The sequence below is a fragment of the Panthera tigris genome, chromosome C1 (assembly GCF_018350195.1).
Source record: "Panthera tigris isolate Pti1 chromosome C1, P.tigris_Pti1_mat1.1, whole genome shotgun sequence".
Taxonomy (NCBI): Eukaryota; Metazoa; Chordata; class Mammalia; order Carnivora; family Felidae; genus Panthera; species Panthera tigris.
This window is the reverse complement of record NC_056667.1, coordinates 18,308,999-18,324,625: the sequence shown is the minus strand read 5'-3', so window position 1 is coordinate 18,324,625 and position 15,627 is coordinate 18,308,999. Positions and strand designations below refer to the sequence as shown.

The 15,627-nt window shown below is 42.9% G+C and overlaps 1 protein-coding gene across 1 annotated transcript in view; it reads right to left on the bottom strand.

The window, feature by feature from the left end:
* CLIC4 (chloride intracellular channel 4) overlaps positions 1 to 15,328 on the bottom strand; it is a 64,767-nt gene extending 49,439 nt beyond the window's left edge. The window contains exon 1 of the mRNA XM_042995062.1: positions 15,074 to 15,328. Coding sequence (XP_042850996.1) covers positions 15,074 to 15,145 — 72 coding nt within the window. The 5' untranslated portion in view covers positions 15,146 to 15,328. The remainder of the gene's footprint in view (positions 1 to 15,073) is intronic.
* Between the last annotated feature and the right edge of the window lie 299 nt (positions 15,329 to 15,627).

Sequence of the window (15,627 nt, the reverse complement as noted above, 5' to 3'; positions counted from 1 at the left end):
TTTTAAGTAGCTGATTTTCAGGTAGTTCATTTGGAAAACAGAACATACTTCTAGTCAAAGAATTCACTCATTAAATATTCTTCACTTCTCGGACAAACTGCCCTCATTATCACTGAGAATTTTTTATTTAAAGAGAATTTTTATTAGCTCCATTTGTATTTGTTTTCTGATAAACTGCATCTAATTATGAGAATTCAATTATCTGGATCAGACTTTGAAATCTCAGGTCTCAACTTTCTGTCTGGACCTAAATACCCAAGACTAAGGCTACTCTGGCATATAAAATAAATCTGGACTGGACTGGACATCAGTTGTAAGAAACACACCCACTTTACAGATGAGAACAACAATTTGAACCTGGTCTTCCAGTTATGTAATTTGAAGACTCTAGGCCTTTAAACCCATCTGTTATTAAGTTTAGATCAATGGCTATCTAGTGAGCCCTAATCATAAAACCCAAATTACAGGTCTCAAGCTCAATAATTGAATACTATTTTTATCTCTGGCATTTTACTATGAGGTAACACAGAACCCAACACCAAAAACAGATTTAAAATTCTCTTGCATTCATCTATCCCCAGACTACACAACCAATTTGCCCAAAAACTCTTATAGATATTTACTGAATTAGTGAGTTTTCCCCTATATAAAGATTGTGTTGGGTGGAAAATATGAAAGATGAAGTAAACAGTCCCTGATCCTTGACCTCCTAGAATTCACATTCTGGCCCGCAACAAAGATATGATGAGAAATGACTGAGATGAGGGTCAGAAACATACAAACACCAAATGCTCCAGACAGACAGGAGGAAGGATTAGCTCAGCTGAGGAAGGCACAAGGTCAGAGAAGGAGCTAAACCTTGGAGGGCATTTGGTTTCAGGAGCTAAAACCCTTGAAATTATATGTTAAGCTACACTTTTTACAGAGTTTGGTGTACTCCAAAATATTTATAATGAAATACACCATAAAGGTGCATGCATCGTTCTTCTCTCCAGAAGCACAGCACATTCCTAAGTGCCTGAATGCGTCCGCATGCTTGCCAAGAGCTCTGAGGAGGAGCACAGAAGCTGAAAACAGTTATTGTCAGTAAGAATGTTTTGGGGGGCTTTTAAGAGTCTTTATTTGTGAACAACATGTGCTCTGGCCAGAAACAGATTTATTCCTTCATTCTGCTCTACAATATCTACCACCAACCAATCAGAAGAGCCTTAATACCACTTGACCACACAGGGGTCTGACTTCATGGTTAAAAACCGAATACCCAAGAAAATACTATGTAAGACAGACACTTCTTACAAAAAGACGAAAGAGTCTAGCCTCACAGTAAAAATACATGTGAAAAAGACTTAAGGTTAAAATCACCGAAAAGAGAAGAGAAGAGAAGAGAAGAGAAGAGAAGAGAAGAGAAGAGAAGAGAAGAGAAGAGAAAAGAGAAGAGAAGAGAAGAGAATTGGGAATAGGAAAATGACAACAGGGTCAAGAAACTAAAGAAACGAACATATTTACAACCTCCCTCAAAAAAGACATAAGCAACTATTCTTTCTACAGAAAGCAGAATTTGTGTGTGTGTGTGTGTGTGTGTGTGTGTGTGTGTGTGTGTGTGTGTGTGTGTTTTAAAGAAAGATTCCTTATAAATGGTCTGGTTTTTCTTTAAGGGACAAAAGAAGACAGACCACAGGATTAATCAGTTTCATAGCCTTTTAAGTGAGCCAGAAAAAAGAAAAAACGAAACCAAATGAAACAAACAAAAAACCCCAAATCCAAAAGCACTGGCTGATCTCATTAGCTTTGCTTAAGAAACTTTATAGATGTGACTTCACTCCTGGATTACACTTCTATATTTAGTTTATACCTAATATGGATAAAGTCCCGAACTAACAGTCATTTCCTCTCTCCACAAAAAGAAACTTCCTTGCTTTTTTTTCTATTAACAATGCAAAGATTACTGTAGGCTCCCCTAAAGGGAGAGGAGGTTAAAAAAAAAAGAAGAACACAAAGAAAAATATTAACAACTTGGTATGTTACTTCTGTTAAACTCAGACTGCTTGGACACATCTAAATTGTAAAGCAATCCTAAAATCAAATATGTGATGTTCCAGTCAAGTTCCTTAACAAGTTTATGAATAAACCCTTTACAGAACTTTACAATACTAATTAACCAGGCCCCCAAAATGCACAGAGGTGAGGTAATGGAAATTTTAGTTTCCTTTCAAATTTAACCAAGAGAACTGAAAGAAACCAAACTCATTTAACGAACCATCTAGACTTGCTGGTTGTCAGTATGTTTTAGAAATACCCTTAAACATTCTCAGAATGTTTTCTTTTATTTTTTTATTTTTCAGGGTGACTGAATACAGCAAAGAGTGAAAACAAAACTACGTTAGGTAAACATTCAAGTTTCAAATAAAGAAAAAATATAAACACAAAAGCTCTTAGTGGTTAAGAGTCAGGCTCTGGATAACAAAGACCTCCGTACAAATACTTACTAGCCCTGCAGCCACACACAAGCAATGGCCTCTCTAAGCTTCGTGTGTAAAACAGTATTGATAGTACCTATTTCAGAGTTTATAGGAGGATTAAATTTGCTAACATGAAAAGGGCGTGGCACACCGTGCCTGGACCAGAGTAAATATACAACGCTCTCTAATATCTTATGCCTCTTATTCTGACTTTAACAGAAAAACAAAAACTTACTGCTCATTTTCATGTACCAGTGTACTCTTACACAGGAATAAATTACGTGGTTTCAAGGAGCTTAAAACACTATCATAAAATGAAGGGTTTTAAAATCAGTTTACGATCCTTACATCACCTATTAATTACAGCCATGCTAAAGTTTTATCATCATCCCATTGTGGTCTAAAGTGGAATTAAAAAACAACAACAGTAACAATCTTAGGGTCTAGAAATCAACTAAGAATTAGGAGACTTCAACTCTCTACTCTTACCCCCTTAAAAATTACTAAGCATAAAACCTGTCAATCTACACTAGCTCAATTTCTTCTGCTACAAATTAAATAGAACCTAATCTCTCCTAAACATGTCTGTATCTCCCATAAAGAAAGCATTAGATAATGGGGCACCTGGGTGGCTCAGTCAGTTAAGCGTCTGACTTTGGCTCAGGTCATGATCTCGTGGTTCGTGGGATCGAGCCCCATGTCAGGCTCTGTGCTGACAGTGCAGAGCCTGCTTGAGATTCTTCACTCTCCCTCCGCTTCCCTCCCTCACGCTTGCTCTTTCTCTCTTCCTCTCTCTCTCAAAAATAAATAAACATTTAAAAAAAAAGAAAGAAAGCATTAGATAAATGTCAGTTAATGTATGACCAGTTCAACTTTGTAAGTGAAAATGTAGCAGCACAAGGCACTATTATACCAAATCCATAATTCACAGAACCACTAGACAGATTCAATAAGCCACAGATTATTCCTCCACTTCTTTTCTGCTCTCACAAAAAATGGAAGGAAGGAAGAGAGGAAGGGAGGGAGGGAGGGAGGAAGGAAGGAAGACACTCCTACTAATAATAAACTCTTAAAACTTTAGCTACTAGTCCAGAAACAGCTGCTGAGGCAGAGTCCAAACTGAACGTCCTTTAGTTATCTAGAAAGTGTCAACAGGATCATGGTTCACTTAATTCAGGAATAAATTTGAGACTGATCTTGAATTTTTTTTCTAATTATATCTGCTCTTCTGATAAAGAATGGAAAGTTCCCCACCTATTTATTTGTAGTAGCAGCCTGGCAGATGCTTCTCTTAGCAACATCCTGGAGATTGAAACCACATGTGTTGAACAAATAAACCAACCATGAGCCACTAGAGTCTTAACTCAGCATGCCAAAGGCCCATGTAATAATAATAAGCAAATAATGCTTAGGATATGCCAGACCTTCAGTGTTTTCCTTGTATTAATTCTTGTAATCTTTACAAAAGCCCAAGAAGTAGATACCATTACCCTAGTAGAGACACCAAGGCAGCTGGCGAAAGGCAGAACCAATATTGACACAGTCCACATGAGTTCCAGAGACGATGCTCTTCACCACTATGCGACAACAACATAAAGATCCAGTCTTCCAATCGACAACTCAATTGCCTACTTGCAATATTTATTCTAACCATCTTCAACTCTGAAATAGACTATTTAGTGCCACATAGAAAATACAAATGATACTTCAAGTCGATAATCATCCCCTGGCTCTGACTCTGGGCTCTCCAATCTCAAATATTACCAAGGATAGAAAGAACATTTACAAGCGACACCAAAGGCAGCACTATAATCTAGCACAGGGGTCCCTGCTCAGTCATCAAGACAGCGATGGCGACTCTTCAGCCCTCTGGCTGTCAAGCCACGTACTCAGGGCCAGGACGCAGTCACAGACTCTCCCCTCACTCTTTTTTATTGTACGAGGGAAAAAAGTAAATCTGTTCACTTCAACCTAAAATAATAGTCATTCTGAGGCACTAAATCAAAACAGCCATAATGCACTGAGCCCAGTGATTTGCATCACAGTCTATTTCTCTTGTTTGAAAATTTCTGTGAATTTCATAAGCATTTGCTTTTCCCCAATCACCTATTTTATATCTTCTTTTCCCACCAGCCTCCTCTGGAATCAACCCTGAGCACGGGGGTTGGGGGGGGGGGGGGAGCTTCTGTATACTCCTTCAGCAAACATTTTATTGAGTCAACACAAGTAATGCAGTTAGCCCAGTGCCTGGCATATAGAAAGCACCCATACATGTTTATATTATTTCAATTAAATATGAAATAATCTTCTACATATTTATTCTACCTCATGCATTTGGGAAATGCAACCCAAAAATAAGTCCGTGGTAATAAGCACATCTATTCTAAATATACACAAAACAGACCTTCCTCACTGAAAAAGGCCTCCCAGTCGGTGAATCAGGAGACTCTCATGGGAACTATTTTCCCCTCCAATATGATGATGTAGTGTTCTTTCCAACATTATAGCCCTTTCAGCTCATAATTTTTAGAAATGCCTCCCCTTAAAATGTCTCCTCTTCTGACTACCAACCTGTTCCTTCCGCATAGCCAGGTCTCGCGTTAGAGCTGGCATTACACATGGCTGGCACTTTTCTATTCTCTCTTCTACCCACTCTGCTATGGCTTTCCCACCAGGACTCCACCAAGGCTGCTGCTGTGTTGCCAACGACTTCCAGGCAATAAATCAAACAGACATTCATCTTACTTGACACAAATGGTCACTCCCTCCTTCTTAAAAGCCTCTCCTGGCTTCTTTGGTACCCCATTCTTGCAGCTTTCCTCTCCCCACACTGCCTTATTGCAACTCCTCCCTGTTCTCCTTTTTTCAGCTTCTCTATTACACAACCCCTAAGTGTTGAGAGTTTCTTAGAACTTGGTCCTGGGCATTTTTCCCTACTGCTCCTCATTCACCCAGTGAATGGTCTCACACTTTAAATACTATATAAGCAGCTATATGTAACAAGTCCCAACTTTCTCTACCCTGCCTAGACCTTTTTTTTTTTTTTTTTTTTTTTAAGTTTAAGAGAGAGGGCACACTTGAGTAGGGGAGGGGCAGAGAGAGGGAGAAAGAGAATCTCAAGCAGGCTCTGCATTGTCAGCACAGAACCCAACACAGGGCTCGAACCCATGAACTGTGAGATCATGACCTGAGCCAAAATCAACAGTAGGATGCCTAACCAACTGAACCACCCAGGCACTACCACCCCCAGACCTCTTTCTGGTTGTGGTTGTTTGCTTTAACATTTTATTTATTTTTAAGAGGGAGGGAGAGAGAGAGAGAGAGAGCGAGCGGAGGAGGGGCAGAGGGAGACACAGAGTCCAAAGCAGGCTCCAGGCTCTGAGCTGTCAGCACAGAGCCTGACACGGGGCTCGAACCCACGAACCAAGAGATCATGATCTGAGCCAAAGTCACACGCTCAACCAACTGAGCTGCCCAGGCGCCCCTAGACCTCTTACAGAACATGAGATCTGTATATCCAACTTTCTACTAGACATATCCACTTGACATCTCTGTCATCCCAGACTCCAGAAGGCAAAACATGAACACTGTTTGCTCCTCCTCCTCCAATAAAAAGCACCGCTCTCAACCAGTGAATCTGATTAGAAACTCACATACAACTCCTTTGCTAGCTTCCTATTGACTCCACCTCCAAAATGTATCTCAAATCCACTCTCTTCTCCCCATCACCACCCCAATCCAAGCCATCATCATCTGTCTCGACCACAATGGCCTCCAAATAGGTTGCCTTGGTCCTACTCTCGCCTCTCCGCATTTCATTTTCCAGAGTGGGGAGACTACTCATATCAAAATAAACCGCGGCACTCCGTTGCTTAAAATGTTTTGAGAACTACTCTTTTTACTAAGGATAAAAGTCACATGACCTACAAAGACCTCCATGATGTAGCCCATCTCCATCTCACTCTGCACCTCAATTCTGTTCCCTCTATTCCAGTCACACTCTCAATTTGTTGAGTATTTCCAGCCTTTACATGCATCAATTCTTCCAGCCTGGAATCCTATTCCCCTCATTCTTCTCTTAATTACTATTCGTCCTACATGTCATTTCTCAGAGAAGGCCCCACTCAGCTTCCATCTAAATTAGATTTCCTGGCATTTCTTCTCAAGAAATGCCCTATTCTTGTCTTTAATGTAATTATATGCTGTCTGTGTTTGTGTATTTCTTTAACATAAGCTTCTCCCACTAGACAAAAGATTACAGGAGGTCTTAAAATTTATCGTGTCAAAAACGACACTCCTGATCTTTGCCCAGTCAGAACTAGCTCTCCGCAGCCTTCCCCGTCTCAATCAGTGGCAACTTCGTCATCCTGTAATTTCTTCAGAACAAAAATCTTCTAATCAGACTACTTCTCACCTTAGGCCAAGCCACCAATCTCCTGCCTGAATTACTAAATAGCTAATTGGACTCTCTGCTTCTGACCATGCCTCCTTCTAGGCTATTCTCCACAAGGCTAGCCAAAGGTCCTGTTAAATCAAAAACAGCACCCCCTACTATTCTATACTCCGTACCCTACTCGAGTTTTCTTTCCAGCACTTATCACTAGTGGACATAATTTATGGTCTGCCTCCCCCAACTGAATATGAAAGCCATGAAATTCCTTGATGTAGCCAAGGCCCCACAACAACGACCTCACTATCTGTTACGTTGACTGAATGAAAAAGTGACTGAAAAAGTAACAATTTATTCCTCTGGGCAGGCAGAAATTGGAGGTGGGGAAGGGGCTGGAGAAGTCAAAGATATTTCAAATGAAGTAAGTACCAGCAAAAGTCTTGCGTGGAGACACAGAAGTACAGGGCATATTCAGGATGAGTCTAGCTAGAATTTGAGGTAAATTTACAGCTGCTGTGGGAGATAAGACTGGAAACCCAGTTGGGTCATGATCTGAAAGGCTCTGCCTGCCAGATCAAGGAGCTGTATCTAATTCAATAAACAACTAGAGCAAGTAGGCTCCATTTAACGTTTGAGGCAAGAAGTATCAGTTTCATTTTAGATAGATAAAAATTACAGAATATTAACACATAACTAAGTTACTGAGGGAAAAGATTCAAGTTTCTTTAAACGGCTAATAATATACCATACGTAGTAGGTTCCAGAGTACTAAGTACCTTTCATCTGTCAGCACACAACATAAACATGTCACTCGTGTCCAAGTCAGTTAGATACCAAATAAATCATTTCTTAAGGTCTTAATTCAACTGCATTTTAAAAAGCACAAGCCAAAAAGTCGCTATACTGTATATGAAAATGCCATCATCAACCAGGGCTCATTTACTCACCGTCTAACTCTCCATCAGGGGATACTGTGAGCTCCTTAAAGACCAGAAACCTGCTCTCACGCCTTTATGTCTCCAGCACTGACTACAGAGAATGTATTCAATTAACGTTTGCTTTTATTAATATCTCTATATTGTGCTGGACCATTTCCAGGCAAAGATTCTATCTTATATCCTCTAGCTGTACAATGGGTACCTACTACAAGATTAAAGAGGAAAATTAATACTAAAATATAATTTGGATTTTCAGAACAGATTTCTCCTAAAGAGCACAAAGGGGCAGGCTACCTTCAAGCCATTTAATCAGTATCTTTTCTATGAGCAATTCTAGGTATTGGCAAATTTCACAACAAAAAGGGCTTGCTTACTTGCAGCAGAAATCAGAGTAAATGCTCTTTTAGGGTCATTAGGAAGATAAATCCAGATACAATCTGAGTTTCTTTGGGAAAAAAAAAACTAAATAAAGTATATTTCCTTTAAATCAACTCACAACTCACTACATGTTACATACCATTTTTCATTCATCCAAGTATTCTGCTGTCATGAAGAACATTAAAATGCTCTCATCAATAATTCTTGCAAGTTTATGGAAAAGACTATGATATATAACAAAATAGAAACAGCAGCCATTTCCAGAAGGAAGGTTTTATTTGGTAATTTTTTTAGTAATTTTATTTATTTAGTAATTTTATTTTATGTGTGCTTTCCTGTGTTTTCTAGGTTGTCTACAGTAAACACATATGGTTTGTGTAATTGGGGAAAAAACACATTTTTTTTTTTTTTTTATTTGAGAGAGTGCTGCAAGCAGGAGAGGGACAGAGGGAGAGACAGTCTTAAGCATAAGATCGACATGGGGCTCGATCTCATGATCCAGGGATGATGACCTGAACCAAAATCAAGAGTTGGGTGCTCAAATGGACTAAGCCACCTAGATGCCCCCCCAAAAAACACATATTTTTCAAAGAGCACATTACGTATAAAACGAATATACTAGGAAGCAGAAAGGAAATGGCATTACTTTCCAAATTTCGGGTCAATATTTAAACTGAAGCAGACAAAAGTTAGATACTACTTATGCTAAGTGATTAAAAAAACAGGATTTGCAACCAAGGGTACTGCCGAAAACTACAAAGTGTAAATAAAGCTTGTGTTACTGATGGCTAGCCACAGTTTTTACACGACTTAGTGAAGGATCAACAGCCCTAAACACTTTCAAGCCAAAATTCTGGATCCCCGTGTTAACTAAAACATGCTGTGCATTAGAACCGCACACTCTTCCTCAGCGTGTGTCTCTGAACACTTTTCAATTCTGTCTTGGGCATCTGTATGTCTGAGGCTAAAATTTCATTCCTAAAGTCTGAACACCTTCCTTTTCTCTGCTAGTCCACTGTCACGGACACCCCACCACGCTGCCGGCTTCCTTAGGAGCGCGACAGCCTCCTTCAGTTCGTGTTCAGTTTTTAAAGAACTTTCCCTCTTGTCACCTACCACCAGGTCTCCACCCCCAAAATAAAGGAACCGGTTCTTAGCAGAGGAAGACAGGTGGCAGAACTCACATACCCTTAAAAGTTCTTAATGACTTCAGCTTTCACCTAATTACTTGCTGTTCTATTCTCCAACGTTTGCTCAGATTCTCTTTCTTCTCTCACACATACAAATAGCTATGTGGCATGGTGCATTTTATTGCAGATGATTGACATGTTTATAACTCTATCATGAGAGCTAAATCCTTTTCGTAAGGATGAGTTATTGCACATGTAAAGCTGGAATGATTTGATCACAAAAAGAGAAGCGGTGGGGGGGAGAAATTTGTTATACCCCTTACTTAGGGCCACAATGTATTTCAACTTCAAGAAAAGCAAAAACAAACAAAAAATCTAGGAGACAAAATATATGCATGATGAACTCAGTTCGGTATCTGGCCGTGGTTCTAATATTGTTACTTCTTCAAAACATTAACCATTAAAATTTAAAATACTCCTAGTCCACCTTTGGCACAACTTTCAAATACTGTCTTGCTTATCTATGTTAAGTTGTTATTTTCATAAATTTAAAGGAATACAGTTTCCTGGTTATAAATAAAGGGGGGGGGGGACCACAAACCAAACAAGACTAATTGATATTCCTTATACCAATACTCAGTACTGAGCACTGAGGGATAAAAGCCAAGTCTCAATAGACAAGAGGATTAAAAGTTCCAAGAGAATTCACAAACCGATGCCCTGAATTAAATTTAGATTCCTGTTAATTCATACTTGGATGGTTTGTAATCATGACCTTGGTGTTATTTTCCTTGAGAAACTCCCTTTCCATTCTCCACCAGAGCCTCTAAAATGAGCAAACGCATCTTAACTTACCCCTAACTTGATCAAAATCTTAATTAAGGTTTTAATCACACTTCCCATCCTGCCTCGCACATTTCCCTTTTATGGACTCACTAATTCCCTATCCAGGAGACACCTGACATGAGGATCCACAACACTAATGAAACAGGAAGTGGGAAAGTCTTGCTCACCATCCTTTTACTGGCTTCCAGGCATCTCTGTAAGCATCCTTTCAAACCAACCAACTTTCAGTGACACCCAGGTCCTCCCCACTGCCTCCTTCCCATCATGATTCATACTACGTACAGCTTCTCACGTGTCCAGTCCCCTGCCTCAGCAGTCTCCTGTCTCTTCCCCATTTGGGGCCCCATTCTCTCAGAATTTTACAGTTAACCAGAATCGTGACCTTGGCCTTTGCCGAGAGTAGCACTGTTCAGTCTTCAGGAACAGGTCACACAACATGTAAAAAGAATACAGTTCTCATTCATTTCTATCTCCTGAATTTTCCCCTCTGGAAACCTCAAAGGAATGGCAAACCAGTTAGATCCAAGGTGACACTGTCTTGATGTTGAATTTGTTTTTGTTCAATTATCAGAACAAAGTTCTCCGCATCACTTCTTACAGAAAACTGTTTTATATTTGATGTGCGTTTAAAAAGGAGGTTGAAGACCGCCTTTGATACAAAATATAAAGAGCTCACTCTATATTGGCAAAACAGTTGACAGTCTGCCCGTCTGTATACTCAACTACACCCTCCCAAATGCCACTGAGAAGTTGGTGAATAGACAGCAATCCAAAAAATAGGGAAGTGTTGGAAAAATAAACAAGGCTGGAGAAATTTTATGAGCAAAAACCTAAATTAGGTTTCAATAGTCTATCCTTGGGGTGCCTGGGTGGCTCGGCTCAGTCGATTAAGTGTCTCTTAATTTTGGCTCAGGTCATGATCTCATGGCTCATGAGATCAACCGCGCTGATGGTGCGGAGCCTGCTTGGGATTCTCTCTCTCCCTCTGTGTCTGCCTCTCTCCCACTCGTGCTCTCTCAAAATAAATAAGTAAACATTATTAGGAAGGCAGCTCAGACTACCCTAATTAATACACAGAGATTAGCAGTTAATCCCCTCAGCAACCCTATAAAATTGTTGTTATTATTACCCTAATATTAGAGGTCAGGAAACTGAGGCACTGAGAACTTAAGAAACTTGCCTGATACATTACGAGAAGCCAGATTCAAGCCAAGCAGTCTGGCTCCAGGGTCCACACACACTGGAGACCCTGCCAAATAGCTCAAAAGAAACAGTTATTCCTGTGTGTTATGCCACCCTGCACCAGATTAATTTTTTACAACCACCACCCCAATCCCAGCAGTTTAGCGACCATTGCCAACAGTGACTGTCCCAGTTCAAAATCGTACACCAAGTTGAAATTCCAGCCCACAAAACTAAACTCTACAAAGGGACTCCTTCTACGCTGAGATCAGAACTACCATCACAGCAAACCAAAGCCACCAGTGGGGACTCGGGAGGCAGGAGGGCCAATAGGAGTTGGGCTTATACAAGCCAAAGAAAAAAAAAACAAAAACCCAGTCTCTTTTCAATTTCTCTCATTGCGTGATTCAATAATTAAGATTTTTACTTAATACAGAAATCTTGGTTCCCAAATTCTGAACATGGCCAAGAAGAAATACTGGTGGAAAACACGGAAGACACAAGAAAAGACTAGAAGTACTACCAACTGGAGGGGGGAGAAAAGTAGGTGAATAAAACCACATAGGGTTTTGGAGGCAAAGGACCAAGGTTTGAGACTCAGACTATGAGGATCTAAGTAAGTAGTTCCCAATTCCAAAGCACGTCAACACATATATAAACAGCAAAGTGCTAAGAAAAAAAGGAAACAATCTCATTTCAAACATTCAAACCGTCTTATGTTCCAGGCACTTAGAAAAATAAATACACAGACCTTATCTTAAAAAGAAACTTAAGCTCTATCTAGTACGGGAGATCTGCATATAAATACACACATACAAAATGACACCCAACTAGCATTTATTTTCTGCATATCAGATACTGTTCTAAGCTTATTACATGCTCCATATATCAACTAATTTATTCCTATGAGCTTGGTCTATTAATATCCTAACTGCACAGATGAGGCACAGAGAGTTTTAAGTAATGTGTCCTGAGACACACAATTAGTAAGTGAACAAATTGGATTAGAAATTTTCATTATATTCAAGTTATAAGGGACCTTATGCCTTTGCTAAAGGGTCTGAACTTCTTCCTGTTGATTAGTGGTTCCCAACTGGTGTCGGTACATCAAAATATACATGCACCAGGCCCCTCTTGGTGGGGGAAGAAGGCCCTCCCACAGTTGGGAGGGTGTCCTATCCTCTGCGTGTTGGGGTCAACAAACCCAAATGGAGAACTGCTTTTATACAGGTGATGAGGAGCCTCTAGGCTCAGGGGCAGACAACTCCAAAAACAGAAAGAAAATGTAGCTGTGAGTCCAGTCACACTAGCTGGGAAGGTCCTGGCCTATTTCTCTTAAATTTAAATCTACCTAAACGGGTAAGCTCAATATCCTTTTCACTCATGTGCCTGAAGTGTAGATAACAGTTTTTGGCTACACCCTCGGATACCTCTTGGCAGAATAATTAACGCTGTTTCACATACCGTGCTGAACAACCCTGGCCTCTGCCCCCTCACTGCTTTCAAAATAACTATACTTACAAGGGTATCTTCCCCCATTTGCATTTCCCATATATAGGTTTCAAGAAGAAATCAAGAGAACCGTTTACCAAAAAAGAAGAAAAAGAAGACTCTTAACCACCATTTACCTGGCCCTTTTTTTCCCCTTTGAAACAACTATCCTGGTTGATATCAGTACACCGCTTTACCCACGCGGAATCACAGGGCAGCAGAAAACAGCTCACCTCTTGCTTCACAAATGAAGGAAGTAAACAACTTCCAGTTGGGAAAACAACTGCCCAGTGAGTGCAGAACCATGACTTGCACCCTGGGTCTCTGCCACCAAGTCCTGGGAGACAGGCTGACAATGAGTGGTGGACTCTCTAACCCTTTTTTATTTTAATAGTTATGCATAGAAGAAATATAATCACCACACCTCACCCACCGTTTCAGATGTTACTGCGAGTTTTATTTAGTGAACAAGAATACACGTCCAACACAGACATGGACAACCGGGAAGCAGTAAGGAAGTAACTCCAGTTCCAGAAACAAAGTGACATGCCCCTCTCCTAACTGAAGGGTTAAATTAATAGCAGGCAGAGCACGAAGCCTTGATCTCTTCCACTCTAATTCATACACTTCATTTCTTTTTCTTGTCTTGTTGTATTGGCTAGGACCTACAGTACAAAGCTAGAAAGAAACCATCACTGATAGTATCCTTATCTGATTCTAAATTTAATGCTACTTCTAAAGTTTCAAGGTTAAGTACCATGGGGTTTTTTAGAACTTAACAGATACACTGTTTTTGGAGTCGATGGGAATTCCTTCCTATTCCTAGCTCAGGAAAACTTTTTGAACACTGATCTGCGACCCACCCTTCTCCCTTCTCCCCACTCCATGCTGCCTTCCACCCTCTTACTTTGCCTTATGTCAGGTTCCTTCCTACATCCTCGGTGCTTCAAAGTTCTAGATCTGCCCCCCCAAACGAACAGCATCTTTGAAGATATTCTGGGGGTTCTATACCGGTCCGCTGTTTCAGTTCCCCAAACCAAAATGCTTCTAACCCTGTCACTGAAAGAAAATCCTAAAACGCACACTGTTCTGATCATTTCCTATCTCTCCACCCTTCGAAGTGTCCCCTTCTTTAAAATAAAAACTCGAGGGGAAAAAAAAAAAAAAAGGAACAAGATTCTTCTAGATTCCTATTAACTTTCCAATTCACAGCCTGGCTCTGAAGAAGTCTGCTTAAGTAAGTGACTAAGAGAATCTCAAGGATTTTGAAGTTCTGAGGGAGGCAGCTGGAGCCAGACGTTCCTAACTTCTACTCTCTCTGCTTTGCTAAAATGAAAAATAGTCAAAGAAAATACGAAAGAGACAGGGGTAGTATTTGTAAGCAAGTAAGGTGGTGGTAGGATACAAACACTGAAAAGACCAGAGGGGAACACCAACCCTTTAAAGCCCAAGCAAGTTATAAACTCTCTCCCTCATCAGTTTGTCTTTCAAAACAAAAGAGCACAATCTTTCCCGAGGCAGCAGCACCCAGCGGAGCAGCCAAAATGTTGCATCATACAAACCAGTCCGAGTTTGAGCAACAAGAAACCCAGATGGTGGTAAAACACCTAAGACAGGAAAACCCAAGTTGGGAATCTCGGTCTTTCCCGGAAGCCCAGGAATGTCTGCTTTTTTTTTTTTTTTTTTTTTTTAAGACCGCATCGAAAATTAAAGTTACAGTTTCAAGCCAGCGGGAAGCGAAATGCTCTTTGAGAAAGCGTTCCAAGAAGTTGGGTCCATCATCTCCCGACTGAGAGGCTGCGGCCCCGGCCCGGGTCGGGGGGACCTGGAAGCGAGGGTGGGGTGGGGTCGGGCCGGCGCCAGGGCGGGAGCGGGGCTGGGGGCCGACGGGGCCCACCCCCGCCCGGGGCCCGGAGCGCAGCCGCTCGTCCCACCCGGACGCGGGACGACGGTCCGGCGTCGGCCGGAGCCCGCGCAGCTGGAGGCGGTGACCGCCGCCCCGCGTGCGGGCTGCCGGGGGTCCCGGTCCCGCCCCGGCTCCCCCGACCGGCCTGGGCGGCGGGAAGGCGCGGGTGGGCCCGAGACAATGGGCTGGGGGCGCGGGAGCAGCCTCTGTGGGCCCGGGAGGCGGGCGCCGCGCGGGGGCGCAGCGGGGGCTCCGCGGCCGGGGAGCGCCCGGTGCGCAGGGACGCCGCCCCCCGCGGTCGGGCGGCCGGGCGCCGGGGGCTCGGCGCGGCGGGACGGCGGGCGAGCGCTCACCTTGACGAAGAGCTCGATGACGGGCTCTTTGTCCTCCTCCTTCAGCCCGTTCAGCGGCATCGACAACGCCATGGCCGGCTCGACTGCGCTCAGCGGACGGCGGCGGCGGCTGCTCCTGCTCCCGGGTTACTCCGACTGAGGGCTCCCGCCGCGCTGCGCTGCGCCTCCCTGGACAGTCCCGGCGTCGAGCTCGCCTCAGCCGCTGATGCCCAGCACCGCCCCACGCCCCGCGAGCGACTCGGAGGCGGCCCCAGCCCGAGCCGCTTCAAGCCGCGGGGCGGGGCCGGGGGCGGGGCCAAGGCCCGGCGCCTCCGGACTCGGGAGGAAAAGAGCGGCTGGAGCTGGGGGGCGTGGCCTGGGGCTGGGGCGGTAAAGCAGCTCAGGCTCGGCGGGTAGGTGGGCGGGACTCCGAGCCCCGCCTCCCGAGGGGGCGGGGGGGGGAAATTCCCCCGGGGGTCGGAGCCTGACACCGCCTCCCGCCGCAGCGCGGGCGCGTCCTCGCAGCTGCCTCTGGCGCTCTGCCAGGTGACCTCATGCCTTCGGCTGGCCTGGGG